This window comes from Mytilus edulis, chromosome 3, assembly GCF_963676685.1.
Source record: "Mytilus edulis chromosome 3, xbMytEdul2.2, whole genome shotgun sequence".
In the NCBI taxonomy this organism is placed as follows: domain Eukaryota; kingdom Metazoa; phylum Mollusca; class Bivalvia; order Mytilida; family Mytilidae; genus Mytilus; species Mytilus edulis.
In genome coordinates this window covers 13,440,230-13,456,434 of record NC_092346.1, presented here as the reverse complement: position 1 = coordinate 13,456,434, position 16,205 = coordinate 13,440,230, and the positions used below count along the sequence as shown (strand labels likewise).

The 16,205-nt window shown below is 34.2% G+C and overlaps 1 protein-coding gene across 1 annotated transcript in view; it reads right to left on the bottom strand.

Moving 5' to 3' along the window:
- Positions 1-3,986: 3,986 nt before the first annotated feature.
- The window catches only part of LOC139515055 (polycystin family receptor for egg jelly-like), a 93,692-nt gene continuing 81,473 nt past the window's right edge, over positions 3,987-16,205 (bottom strand). The window contains exons 29-30 of the mRNA XM_071304614.1: positions 7,564-7,696; positions 3,987-4,472 (exon numbers count right to left, since the gene is read on the bottom strand). Coding sequence (XP_071160715.1) covers positions 4,469-4,472; positions 7,564-7,696 — 137 coding nt within the window. The 3' untranslated portion in view covers positions 3,987-4,468. The remainder of the gene's footprint in view (positions 4,473-7,563; positions 7,697-16,205) is intronic.

Below are 16,205 nucleotides of genomic sequence, written 5' to 3'. Positions count from 1 at the left end.
CCCTAAGCATTAGTTTGAGCTATAATATAACTTAATGGCATGTCTGGGCGGTGCTGGGGGAAGATTTTCACTCTTATGGATATTTGCCTTTATGTTGGTTTTCTAGGCTTTTATGATGGTTTATCGTGTTTTCCGCTTAATACGGCACCTATTATTATTGGAAAACCCATCATAAAGTTAGCCAAGGCCTTTACGATGAAAATGACACCTTGTATAGACCAATGATATGTTCAGTTTGGTCAACAGGGTGAAAAGATCCGGGGTGGGTATGGTCAATATTGGCGTCTGGATATCCAAATTGGCGGTAGGGGTCGATTAAATATTTTTTTGGCTTACGTTCACATATTTTAGTATAAGTAAAGATTCAGGTATGTAGTAAATACCCTTAGCTTTAGTTTGAACTATAATATAATTCAATGGCATGCCTGGGCGGTCCTGATGGAAGATTTTCACTCTTAAGGATATTTGCCTTTATGTTGGTTTTCTAGGCTTGTATGACGGTTTTTCGTGTTTTCCGCTGAATGAGGAACGTATTTATGTTGGAAACACATCTTAAAGTTAGCCAAGGCATTTACGATGGAAATGACACCTTGTATAGACCATTGATATGCCCAGTTTGGTTCCTAGGGTGAAAAGATCCGGGGTTGGTATTGACAATATTGGTGTCTGGCTATCCAAATTGGGGATAGGGGTCGATTAAATTTTTTTTTGGCTTACGTTCACATATTTTAGTAGATATAAAAATTCAAGCCTGTAGTTAACACCTTAAGCATTAGTTTGAGCTATTATATAACCCAATGGCATGCCTGGGGGGTGCCGGGGGAAGATTTTCACTCTTAAGGATATTTGCCTTTATGTTGGTTTTCTAGGCGTGTATGATGGTTTATCGTGTTTTCCGCTGAATGAGGAACCTATTTATGTTGGAAACACATCATAAAGTTAGCCAAGGCCTTTACGATGAAAATGACACCTTGTATAGACCAATGATATGTTCAGTTTGGTCAACAGGGTGAAAAGATCCGGGGTAGGCATGGTCACTATTGGCGTCTGGCTATCCAACTTGGGGGTAGGGGTCGATTAAATATTTTTTTGGCTTACGTTCACATATTTTAGTATAAGTAAAGATTCAGGTATGTAGTAAATACCCTTAGCTTTAGTTTGAACTATAATATAATTCAATTGCATGCCTGGGCGGTGCTGGTGGAAGATTTTCACTCTTAAGGATATTTGCCTTTATGTTGGTTTTCTAGGCTTGTATGACGGTTTTTCGTGTTTTCCGCTGAATGAGGAACGTATTTATGTTGGAAATACATCTTAAAGTTAGCCAAGGCATTTACGATGGAAATGACACCTTGTATAGACCATTGATATGCCCAGTTTGGTTCCTAGGGTGAAAAGATCCGGGGTTGGTATTGACAATATTGGTGTCTGGCTATCCAAATTGGGGATAGGGGTAGATTAAATTTTTTTTTTGGCTTACGTTCACATATTTTAGTAGATATAAAAATTCAAGCCTGTAGTTAACACCTTAAGCATTAGTTTGAGCTATTATATAACCCAATGGCATGCCTGGGGGGTGCCGGGGGAAGATTTTCACTCTTAAGGATATTTGCCTTTATGTTGGTTTTCTAGGCGTGTATGATGGTTTATCGTGTTTTCCGCTGAATGAGGAACCTATTTATGTTGGAAACACATCTTAAAGTTAGCCAAGGCCTTTACGATAGAAATGACACATTGTATAGACCAATGATATGCCCAGTTTGGTCCCTAGGGTGAAAAGATCCGGGGTTGGTATTGACAATATTGGTGTCTGGCTATCCAAATTGGGGCTAGGGGTCGATTAAATATTTGTTGAGCTTACGTTCGCATATTTTAGTATATATAAAAATTCAAGTCTGTAGTAAACACCCTAAGCATTAGTTTGAGCTATAATATACCCCAATGGCATGCCTGGGCGGTGCTGGGGGAAGATTTTCACTCTTATTGATATTTGCCTTTATGTTGGTTTTCTAGACTTTTATGATGGTTTATCGTGTTTTCCGCTTAGCTTATGCTTACCAAGATATGAGGTCAATGAATCAAAGAGGAGAAAACTAACGAAATAACTAACCAAAGGCCACATAACTGTTTGTTGGACTTTTATTGCATAAATAAATTGCTGAATAAAAAGATTTGGGTAATAGACAATGATATATCAGTAAGATCTAAACAACCAAAATACCCAGATATATTCGAGATGACTCTTACGACAAGGATTATAAACACAAGAAAAACAAAAGATGTGAGTAATATATCATTGAGACAGCCAAACATCGAAACAACACAAAAAGAACACATCTATATATAGGTGCTCATGGTGACTATAAAGGTACCTGTAATTAATATGAGAAAACTGTAAAATTCAGGAAATTTGCGTTTAGTTTTATAATTACAAATACTGCGACTAAGTGAATGTCCAGAATAATAAGAACATTATAATTGATATCTGCTACATATGTTTCAAGATCAAGATTTCAATACTATATTGGACGTGACATGATATGCTTGAAGCCTAAGTTTTTAGAGTCTGTGCTATTGCACGAAGTTCAAATCTATTGCATTGCCTTGTTAGAAGATGTGCACTCTAATTTCAGTACTTTTGACTGAACAAAACCTTTCATGACAAAAACTACATAAATATGTTTATCCTAATGCATACGCCAATCTACAGTAGCAGCTGCAAGCTCTTGAATATCGAATGAGTTGGGAAATATATATCCCACACGCAGGTGAAGTTGGTATATTGCTAATAAGGTGGGGAAAATTTATAATTCCAAAATGAAAATCGTCTCACAAGATACTGGTTTTGAGATGATCGCTATTGTAAATGTCGAGGTACAAGTCCAAAAATGAACCCAATAAGAAAAGTTTGAACTGTTAATGGAAAGAACATCCTCAATATATCAGAATGTGACATTAAATGATCAGGCTTCTTGAAATTTTTGTTTTTGACAATTGTGAGAAGGAACTCTGACTCATATAAAAAATTGAAAATGTCGACAAGGAGAGGCGTACAGTTCGTTCCCATATATAGGAATGCCGACATCTCGCACAAAAAGTCTATTTCAAAATTTAACAAATATGTTGGACAAATTCATTCATACTTTTACCTTCTTGTTTACTATCAACAACATGCCGTATGGTATCCTACGGCGATAAATTTTATAGCGTATGTTATTGTTTATATCTAACATAATAGAGGCATCAGACTATTTAGAATCTAAAGTTCACATTATATTTCTCAAATAAAAAAATGGTAACTTTCTATAACATTTTAATGTTTTATTTAGTAAAAGAATAAGCAAATACTAGTAACGTTAATATCAATGAAGGAACAATTGTACCATTTAAAAAAACAACACTAAAGATAATCACAACGGAGAAAAATATATTTTCTTTGTCTTGGTAATAATAATAAGTTTAATGCAAATTGCAAAGCAGTAAAACATATAGGAATATCTCTGATGTCTAATTTAGCAACTTAAGCTGCATACATGTTTGAATATATGTAATAGACATAATAACGAAGGCAAACAGCTTAACAATCAAACACAAAAGATTAATAAACGATCAATACTATGTATATAAGAAAAAACAAGGCTGAAAATGCACGAAACAGTTATATTCAATAGGAATATTTACATTTTGTCTATTACACTATCAAAATAGTATCCTCCATAGTATCCTACCGATTTCACTGTTTTAATTTATATATTAAAAACCCACAACATTAAGGACTATAGTAGACAAGTAACAATGTGGAACATTAAACTCTTGTTTGATTAAATGACCCCAATAAATGAATTTAACCCTGTCAATCCACATATAATCGACTTTATGTCCTTTCAAACTTACAGACAAAACCGTTTCCCTTCTGGAACCAATTTACAATTGTTTTGTAGGTTGTATATACTGACGTATGGAAATTTAGACTTATTTTTTCAAAATATTGTTGTCAGCATTCAGATGATTATCAAACAAAAACTTCACATAGGATTTTAAAATAAGTCCACCTTTATTTTCGGCCTATCAAAGTCTGAACAGACCCGAATGTAAAGCAACATATTGTATTCCCTATACTGCAAAATATTTGAAACAAACTGTCATGGGAATTTATGGTGATAGAAAAGAGAACAAGAAGTCGTACGTTAATAATGATAAGGGAAAAAAAACAAAAAACTGATATGTAATAAGTATCTACAATGTTAGGGAAAGTTAGTAGTGTGTATATGTGTTCTGTTACAGCTGCAGTAACTGCTTTGGTGAAATCTTTCGATGAGATATCAAACCATCTTGTCTGTTAGAAGATCCTTGTACATTACACACGACTGTCATGTTAGCACGCCAAATTGTTAATGTGTGTATCATTCTTCTGTTAATTTTAACATGCACACACATTGAAATGACGGCGGAGCATCTGATATTTTGTTTATCTGAAATAAAATGATAGAAAAGTCTAAATATTTATCTTTATTTCTATTTTTAATTTGAATCTAAAATTGACATTGACACTAGGTTTTACATTTACAAATGACTGTATTATAGTCTATAATTCTAGATATTGACGCAATGCTATCTCTACATTTGTAATTTTTTAATATTTTGATATCAGACATACGTTATACGCTATCTTTACACTGATTTGATAGTTTAATATATTTTCATTAGATATTAATTACTTACGAATGATACACTAAAGTATACGCTACCTTAAAATTAATATTCAACATAATGACTGTGTCAATCGATCCTACGTTGGAAGAAAGACATATTTCATTCCCATTCGTATAAGATATATTCGAATACATTTTATCCATATCAATTTTGATCATATCATAAATTAATGAACTTTTCTTTCAATGAGTGTCATCAATTGTAACACAACGTATCGATAAATACTTGTAAGCTAACATTCTATTTTTGTGGCTCCAACAAAGGATTTTCAATATAACTAAAAAATAAACAGCATCTTGCTGACACAAACAGATATTGATACAGATCGTTTATATTCATTGTTTGTAGAAAATCTTGGCATAGTTTTAAGTTGTTATTCATTTACAGATGACGAAAAACTAGGGAAATATCAAAATAAGAAAACATGATAAAATTGCCAATAAGGACATTGACATGATTGACGTAAGCAAATATAGGTCATCGTACAGCCTTCCATACTGAGCAAGACCAATAAGTAATAATAGTAAACTATATAAGACCCTGGGAGTACAAAATGTGCACACGAGAGTACTGTTCTGTGCTGAAACAATACAGACCTATACCATGTATACTAGTCAACAAAAGAAACGATACTTTTTTTCAAATTTAAGATAAAGTTTTCCGTTTATAGGACCAATATAGAAGGTAGTAATACTTAATCATTATGGAAATATAAATCCGTTTAAAAAACATATTTTTTTGCTTTCATGATGTTTTTTGACGATTTTTTTTTGTTTTTTTACAAAATTTACATAAAACGACAATTTGAAAAACAGAAGTTTCAACTAATGATGCCAACCTCTCATTTAAAAGGTAAAGACAATGTTTGCCATCAATTTGTTTTTAAAAATCATACAGTTTCTTCGTTTATTTGTTTACCAAAGTTTGGCCCCACGAGAAATCGTTAAAATGTATACATTATCAACTGATTTACCATAGACAGTATGTGTAAAGTGATATTCAAAAAGCGGTCACAATCTTAAAACTAATCCGAAATGTTCCAATTTTACTGTGAGACAAAAATAAAAAACAAATTTTGGCATTTTTTGAGATTTCAAAACAAACCACTTTTTTTCCCAAAAATTTGAAAAAACAATATTTCAACCGGTTAGTTACAACATGAAACACAAGTTGATAAGCATATTGAATATTTTTAAACAAAGTTGAAATTTTATTTAGTACTTAGAAAATTACGTGTCGATTTTTTATTCAACTTTCCGCAAAACTTATTTGCATCCTATAGTCGTTTACAGGGAATTTAGATACTTTCCGACAAGTTTTGATTTTCATTATCACATGTGCATACATTGCAAATGAAAACTTTTTAAAATAGTGTATTTCATTTTGTTTTATATTTAATACTTTTTGATAAAGTTAATTTCAAAGTCGTGTATCGTTTCTTTTGTTGACTAGTATAATTATATAAAAAAAATATATATGACAGAAACCACCTACAGATATCTACTGAATTAAAGGCTTCTATTAGGGACAGACACACTACGAAAGTGGTGTGGTTAACATTTTTGCGAGCACTCTCACCTTCCCTAATCTATATCAAAGGTGTAACAGCACAACATAAAACAAATGAGGATAAAATATATTTTTTTTTATCTCTTGTAAAACTTTATGTCAAAATTTTCATGACGATTTTCCCCACCAATTCAGTTATATGTGAACTGTTTCTATAAAAAAAAAAATCTAGCTGCATAGTCTCTATACTCAAGATCAATACGTTTGCACTGTTTACAGACACCGGTCCATCTTCTGTAAACTCGAATCAAATTTGTTTAATTCTAACTAACCGGAATCATGTGCAATGCGTTTAGTGTTTAGTGTATACGTTTCACGGTAGTTAAAGTTATCTCTGGTACAGATACGACACCTTGAATCGTCGTGGTTTTAATTTTTTTTCATGTTAAATTTTGCTTGGGTTTTATATGCTTTATATAATTTGATTTCGATAAAGTTGAACATTTTCCTTTGCATCATTTAAAATATTTGTAATTCCGAGGTAATTAATAGTAAAACACGTATTTTTTTGGAGTTTCACAGCGATATTGCAAATTTTTCGCATTTGAATGCCACCCTCAAGGGACTTTCCTTTTTGAATTTTCCTCGGAGTTTCAGTAATTTTTGTGATTTTACTTTGTCCTCAACTTGTTTTGTTGGATATTTTTGGAATTGTTCAAAACATCTTTTATTTCAAAAGTCGCCTTGTTCTTTGTTAGTCTGAAACACGACAAAAGTAATAATTCTTTCTTTTATGAAATGTCATAGATAGCAGTTCTGATTAAGTGATATTACATCGAATGTTGTCCAGTCTCATGAACTTTGCAGTTATACACTCTTATCTAATACACATATATACATTGTAGTACAATACAGAATTGTTACTTTATTTATGACAAAATAAAAAAAGAAAAGAGATTTTGGCGTGCGTCCGTTTACATATGGTATATATCGATAGGAATTTAACCTTTTGATTATTTTATCAATGAATCTTTCAACTAATTGTTTTTAAATTATCGAATATTTTCCCACTAAACACCCTCTGACCGAACGGTTAGTACACATTAGATTGTACAAAAAGATATTTGCTTTTTCAGAACAAATAAGAAATTTTATCGTTTAAACATGGTGAGACAGTATACTTGATATTATAAAATTACTATACGATAGATATATGCTGTGTTAAAATGTATATGACTTCGGTTTTGTCAATTTCAAGAAAAATATATTTCTTAACTTAAAATATCCCCTTCCTTTAAAAGATAAGCATCCATTGTGGACACGAAAAAAAATCATGCTTACCTATTGGTAACAAAACTACGTTTTGCTCTCTTTTCGAAGTCTGTAGTAACTCGTGGAAACTTTTTATCTTCATCAGAATCATTCAAGGCTTTTCTTATGTCGTACAGGAAACCAATAGATGTATTCTGAAAAGCTACAAAGAATTATAAAAAAATAATAAAACATTATATTACTTCGTATTCGTGAAATACTCGTTTATAAGTTTTCCAGGTTACACGAAACAAAATCTTTCTATCTAAAGTACAATACTAAGTTTTTTTTTGCTCGATGTGTCGTTTATATGTTTTATTTCGTTGTTTTATTCGGCGTTTTTCTTACGGTTATTGCGCTCCTTGTTTTTATACGGCGTATGGTTTATGATTGACGCCTTGGTGTTTCCTCTCACGTTTCATGAGTTATTTGAATGAAAAATTAAAAGATAATCCATTATCACAAGAAGTTCATATCAGTTATACAAACCGTTGGGTTTAATAGATTCTGCGAAGCATCTTATCTAGTGGATGTATGAATCAGATGTGGATACTAACATATGTCAGATATCTATTAGATACAAACAATCTTGACTTACCCTTTACACTAGTATCCTCATTGTAAACTTAGATTGAAAGAAAAAGTCTAACTATATTCAACAACCAAAAATGGCTAATGCAGATACACATATGGCGTTTGAGAGCAATATCCGAATTGTAACAAAAAATGGAATGAAATATTAACTAAAACTAATTTGATCCGTATACTTCATGGTTTAAAATAACATCGCACTCATGGTTTCGTTTCAAGGAAGTGTTTTTAAAGAAACACTCGGCAATCCTATTGGAATCATCCCTGCTCTTTTTGTCGAAATATTTTTCTTTTTATTAGTATTAGAAACTCTTCATATAGGAGCTTCTAACGAAAAACTAATGGAACCTTAAATCATCATTTAATTTAACGATCCGCTTTATAAATGATTTCCTCTCTCTGAAAAAACTCAAAGTTATGGTGACTACTGGTATGTTGATTTATCTAATGGAATTTAATAGAAGTAAACTACAAACACAACTAATTCACCTTCAAATTTAGGCTCGAATCTAGAAATTGACAATGAGGAGATGTTGAGAAGTAAGCTCTCCGACAAAAGAGACAAATTCATTTTTCAAACATGAACTTTCATTTTTTTCTGAAGCAACCTTCCAACATTGCTGGTATATGGAATACATATCTCTTATAATTAAATGACAATACAAAATATATATCCCCTCAGTTTGTTTATATAAAATCACCATATCTATTGAAATGATATATCCCTTTTATTTTTAAGAATCGCATCACAATCTACTTATTTCCATGAAATTAGCTCTCTTTAATAGAAGGGCGACGAAAGATACCAAAGGGACAGCCACACTCGCAGATTGAAAATAAACTGACAACGCCATGGCTAAAAATAAAAAAAAAACCACACAGACAAATAATATTACAGAAGACACAACATAGAAAACTAAAGACTAAGCAACACGAACCCCCCCCCCCCCAAAAAAAAAAACCAAACAAACTGGGGTGATCTCAGGTGCTCTGGAAGAGTAAGCAGATCCTGCTCCGCCTGTGGTACCCGTTGTGTTCCTTGTGTTATTACAAATGCGGTAAATAGTATAATTCGGTAGGTCACATTCGTGAAAAGGGAAGGGTAACTGTAAAACTTAATATTTTATATAAAACCAAATGTAGCTATACATGTATAATAATGTTTTACAATGACAGTGCTTCGTAGGCCTATAAGGCTGGCTGAAAATAACAATGATGTTCATAACATATGTATTATGTTATGGCAATCCAGGTTGCACTTTAATCAATTAGTTATGAATTCATTCATATATGTATTAACGACGTAAGGGACATATCCTATATCATCTGTGAAACGGTTTTTCCATAACGGTCAACCAACTGGTGATGGCGTCCGTAAAATTTACGAAGGGATGATATCTACTTCACCGTTTTGAACTCTTGGTTTAATAAATTTCTTGTGAGCAGCAACCCTCTATCAAAGAAAACATGATAGGAAATATCGTTTCAATTGGGAGATATATACTCCGTATGCAGGCGCTGCTGGGATGTTGCTACATAGAAATGGAAAGTTTACAATTGGGAAGCTAGAATCATCTCTTTTGTTGTAAAGTTTTGTTTTCAACAGACACTTATTGTCAATTTCTAGATGTAAGTCAAGGTATGAGGCTGATTTAACTGTTTCTGTAGTATCCTTTATCACTAGTGCGATGGGATAGATTCGTTCAACATAGTCACCAAATTTTGTATTATTTAGTGAGAGAACATCATCTATATAGCGGAAAGTAAAGTAAAGGGATACTGCTAGCTTCTTAGTTTTCTTCATAAGAAATTCCTGTATGAATAGCATTTATCAATATACTATACTTTTAAAATTCTTAATTTGTCCTTAAGAGACAAGAAATATTTTTTGTGTATTAGAAAAAAAAAACCACTTACTGTCGTGAATATAGGCCAAGAACTTTAGTACGTTATGTTATGTAATTGTTTCTCGTACACTCGAGCACACTTATTGTAATGTAACGTACCGTTATTGCTACGTATCTCTCTAACTTACGATCATAAAACATCTCAACTAGTAAGATGTTATTTTCTTCCACAAGTATTACGAAGTTAATAACCCTCAAGACATTGGTGCCGTGACAAAAAACCACAACTAGAGATGAGTTTGAAACTCAAAACTGTACGAGCAGCACATCGACGAGCAGTAATAAAGCTACTGAAAAAAGAAGAACCGACAGAAGAAACCGCAACAAGATTTTGTCAACCTAAATTCCATGATGGAGCTTATCAAAACCAAGCACAAGACATTGTCCGACCTTAATGAGAAGATTTTGGAAATTATTGAAGAAGAAGAAGACCTCGACGAAGAAATTGAAGAAGTTGACAGATACGAGTAAGAGATTCAAATTGGAATAACGGAAATTGAGAAGTTCATCAAAGAAGTAAGTCAGTCTAAAAATTAATTAGCACTTAACCCAAATGCATCAGATTTTATATATAATAACTCCAGCGTGCAAGAACATTCTAACCAGATATTTTTTCAACTCAGAGCAAACAAGCTTTAGCCAATCAAGCATTCCCACCTCTACACTGTCAATTCATTATAATAAATTGCCTAAACTCAACCTGACAACTTTCGGTGGAAATCTACGAGAATGGTCAGCCTCTGGGGATTCCTATAATAATTTCTTACATGAAAATCCTTCTTTGAGTGACGTGCAACGATTTAACTATCTAAAATCACAATTTTACGCATAAGCTTGCCAGTGTATATTGGGGTTGCAATTGACTAACACAAATTTTACACGAGAGATTTTGCCAATAGCACAAAATAATCGCATACATGCAAAACGTGCTAGATTTGCCTGCACCAACGCCTGGATTAAGACTGAGATCAGTTTGTGTTACAATATTAAGTAATATATGTGAACTAGATTGAATGGGTCGATATCAGGAATCGCACGGAAGCCTATGAATACCACTTATACTCAACAAACTTCCATGTTTTGTCAGACAAAACATTTCTCGAGACCATAGTAATGATAATTTGGATATTTCAAGTTTACGCAAAGCAATGAAGAATTGTATCCAAGAGACCGCTAACGCCAATCCTATTGAAAACGATATTATCCCCACCGTATCGTTCGTGACGGAAACTACAAATAAAAGATGGAGGTTAACAGGGTCTAGAGATAGAAACGACAAAGGTAAATTTAAGAATAAAAGACCGTTTTTGTTTTTGTTTTGGTCAAAACTCGCATCACCCAAATGAATCTAAAATATCATCGATATAAACGCATGCACACAAATTGTAAAGGAAAAACGAGTTTGCTTTTACTGTTTCGGTAATCACAAGAGTGCTATAAACAGTTTCGTATAAAAAACTAGGGGTTATTCCCCAACTAAAAATAGACATGGAGGGAAGTCCCTTTTTATCAACATAATTGGTGAAAAAGTATCATGTTTTTTGTATTTGGTTGTAAAGATATGTTAATTAACTTCAATTAAAACAGGTTGAATGATTAAAATAATTTAAAAAATTAGATTAAATATTCATGTTTTGAGGGGAGACAACACTGTAAACAGTGAAAATTCAAAACTTATTTGCAGCCACTGTAGCTCTTTTCGGAGCAGGCGAACGTAGCCTGAAGCATGAATTTTTTGAAAGACCAGGTAAAAATCTATGAAATTCATACAACTTTGATTATGAAAAATGTGCAGGTATCATGTCTTCAGGGGTGTGCACATGACCTGATTTCAGGTTTTTTAAGCTTAAATTAGGCAATGTTTTTCCCAGTTTCTCTGGATAAAACTTTTTTATACTATTAAAAGTACACTTTTTTTTAATTCCATTATAAATTAGAGAACATTCTGATTCCAGTGATATCTAGTTTTATACAGGTATCTTTATTAATCAGTCCACCACTAAGGGTCACTTATACATGGTCCCTCAAAATATGACGTCATAGAAAAAAACTGTTGATTGCACCCCAAGGTGTCGGAATGTAAGTCACAATATAGTTGCCAAAATTGCAGTTAGAAACATCACAGTAGCATCTGCCATAATAATTTAAAAGATGGAAATTCCACTTCTAGTAAAAATAAATAAGTCGTAACAAAACCTCCCAATGAAGATGAACTAAGTACCACAGAAACAAAGAGCGCCGCTATGCATTCTGCCGTTACAGCACATACATAAATTTTATTAAAAACTGCCGTAACGCCCCTATGGTACCATAATGAAAGTGTTATGCTTAACATTCTACTTGATTAAGGCGCTCAAAACTCGTTTCTATCTCAAGAACTAGTAGAAAAACTCCATATCAAGCCAACTGGTATAGTAAGCATGCAAATTTCAGCATTTGGCGGGAAAGAAGCTGAGGTACGCAACCTGGAGAAAGCAACATTATCGGTTGAGACCGAAAGAAAAGAAAGAATTCCAAATTGAAGTAATTATTGTACCAAAAACTGCCGCACCGATACATATGAAGAAACGGGTAAACATCAACAGCTTGTCCTATTTACGAGGATAACAACTTGCCCAACAGTTACTTGCTTCTCGTTGGAGCAGAGTACTACTGGTCTTAAGTACAAGATGAAGTTATTCGAGGTGACGAACCAACAGCTGTTAAATCCAAAATAGGCTATTTGCTATAAGAACCACTAAACACAGGTACTAACACTGCACAATGGAACTCTACGATGATGAATCTTTTAGTTGCGCACAAACCTGAGGAGTGCGATTTACAGAAATTTTGAAAAATTGAGTCGAGCAGATAAGAGACGGATTCTGATGAAAATACTAAAAATGTACAAAACCTAATGTTTGAGTACCAAAACGAAAATAAATATGTCGCAAAACTACTATAGAAACCAGATCACCCAGAGTTACCAACTAATGAATATGTAGCAAAAAGAACCCAGAATGTAATAGCTAGGTTAGCCAAAGATCCAGGTGTGTTAAATCTATACGATAAGATAATCAAAGAACAGGAGATAAAACTTCATAGAAAAGGTACCCTCCACAGAAACAGATCGCACACATGGACAAATCCACTACATACTGCACCATCCCGTTAAAAGATAGATTCAAACACGACCCCTATAGGCACTCAGCTATCTAATATCACTGGACCAAAGGCACACAGAATTGACAATAAAATAACAAGTGATCCGAAGCGAATATCACAGATTATAAACATCTACTTGTATTCTGATCTAAATAAACTTTTAACTGTAAATGGATGTGTCCTGAAATTCGTAAAGAACTGTCAGAAAAAAAAACCGTCCTTATCGACAAAGGGGTTCACAAGTTGACAGGAAGCTCAAGACAATTCTAACAAAAGAGGAAATTTCATTAGCTATGGATTTATGGATTAAAGATATACAACAAGACAGGTACGTGAAAGAGCTAGAACATATTTCGTGAAGTCCAACAGTTAAATCACTACTGCTAGTACAACAGTTAAGTTTATATCTGGATGAAAACAATGGAAAAGGAAATCATACGATGTAAAGACAGGATACAAAATTCATTTCTAGAAGAAAACGCGAAGTTTCCTATTTTATTACCAAAGAAACACAATCCTACAGATTTTGTTATTATGGACACACATCTAGGAAATCTACATATAGGAGTCAGCCAGGCAATAACACATATAATGCAATCATACTGGATACCAGCAATTTGACAATATGTGACCAGTGTCTAATACCGCAGTCCCACTAGGCCACGATCGCACTACGATCTGTGAAACAAATGCAAATGTGGATGATCGTAGTACGATCGTGTAGATTGCAGTAAGGTCGTATCACGGTCGTGGTGAGGTCTTCAAGATCGTGAAGAGCGTGGCCAACTTTGAACATGTTCAAAACAATCGTGGTGCGGTCGTGGCGAAATCAGGTCGTAGTAGAAGCGTAGTGAGAGCGCACTAACATCGTAGTAAGATCGCAAAGGTCGCTGTACAATCGTAGCGAGAGCGTAGCGATATCGTGATTTTATTCGGAGAGACTGCGCTACGATCTCACAGCGACTTTATAACGACCTCACTAGTAATATTTTGGGCCCTTTATAGCGTTCTGTTCGGTGTGAGCCAAGGCTCCGTGTTGAAGGCCGTACCTTGGCCTATAATGGTTTACTTTTAGAAATTGTTACTTGGATGGAGAGTTGTCTCATTGGCACTCATACCACATCGTCCTATGTATATTGACACATCTGTGTCATCTCTATTATCGTTCACTAAACTATCGTCATTTGAGCTTTATGGACCACCAATAGGTTGGATTGGTCGGTCCGACCTCTCTGCTTGATCAGGATTCGTTACTTTGCCCCCTCTGCCTCTACACCAACCCCTACCACCACGCCCACATGTTCTGGTAGATTTTGGAGGCATGACTGTATTTTTTCCGAGAAATCTACGTATTAATCAGAAATAAAAGAAATGGAACTGTATTGATATGGAACACGATGTTGACGTTATTGCTGAGAACGTAATTAAGATCGCAGTATGAACGTAGTATAATCGTGATAAGAACGTGCTATAATCGCAGTAAGATCGTGTTGCAATAGTATAACTCGTGGTATATGGTCGTAGTGAGAACGTGAAGAGCGTAGAAAGATCTTGATAAGCGTAGTGAGGTCGCAGAATAAACGCGGTTAGAACGTGGTCTAATCGTGGTGGGATCGTTGTAGAAGCGAAATGAGGACGTAGTAGCATCGCGAAAGGAACGAAAATTTACATTTTCACGCCGCTCGCACCGCGAACTCACCACGACCTAAATTTATATTAGATCGCGGTGAGCGTGGTGCGATCGTGGTCTAGTGGGACTGGGGCTTAACGCAAATGCGTACAATGTCAAAAAATAATTGGAAAACTGCATAACAGACCGGAACCACCACCACTACCAAAGGATCGAGTAAAAGACACCATACCATTTTGCACTGGGATAGATTTTGCTGGACCTCTACATATCAAGGATACATCAACACAGCCGCGGAAGGTACATGTATATATGTTTATTTTACATGTGCATGTATACGAGCTATACTTTTGGAAATTTTACCTGATTTGTCATTGAACACTTTTATTTTAGCATTTAGACGTTTTATCAGTCGAAAAGGAACACCTCCAACTATTTATTCCGATAACGCACCTACATTTGTAGCCGCGTCAAATGCCCTTCAAAGTCAGCTGAATATGCATATCAACTTAGAATTTGTTCAGAAAAGAGGCGCCGTGGTATGGCGGATGGTGAACACGTCTAATTGGCTTAACGAAAAGGACATTAAAGAAAGTTTTTGGTAAGGCACTCGTCAGCGAACAATCTTCGACAAAAATACTCACTGAGATTGAAACTATAATAAACAATCGCCCACTTTCATATATGTCTTCAGATATAAGAGATCCCGAACTATTGACGCCATCTCATCTTTAACACGAAAGGAGTATTACGACGACAGAGATACACAACGACAAAAACAACGCGAATATTCAAGAACTTGATACGATAACAGCAAACAAACTATTTGAGATAAAGGGACTTTTATTGGACCATTTTGTAAAACGTTGATCTAATGAATACCTTACCGGATAACTTGAATATCATCGAGCCTCCGGAAAACATACGTGGCAAGTTAACATCGGTGATGTAGTTCAACTATAAAGTGAATAACCACGACCTTTATGGAGATTAGGAACAACAGAAGACGTCACCAAAGGAAGACATAGCCTCATTCGGGCATCAAAAGTACGGACTTTTAGAGGACTAGTTATCACACGACCAATTGTGAAGTTATATCCGTTAGAACTATTGTAACTGTTAAAAGATTTTGTGATGGACAGTTAACGTAAAGTGAAATTGTACCAACAAAAAACTTTCAATATGATCTATTTATAGAACTTTAATATTTTTGCTTATTTATCATTTTATTTTTTTTTTTCATTTCTTATGCATTTTGAGGCCCCTAGAATGTCGTGAATATAGACCAAAAGACTTTAGAACGTATGTCATGTAATTGTTTTCCGTACTTTCGTGCACACTAATTGTAATGAAACGTAACATTATTGTTACGTATCCCTTCATCTTACAATCATTAAGTA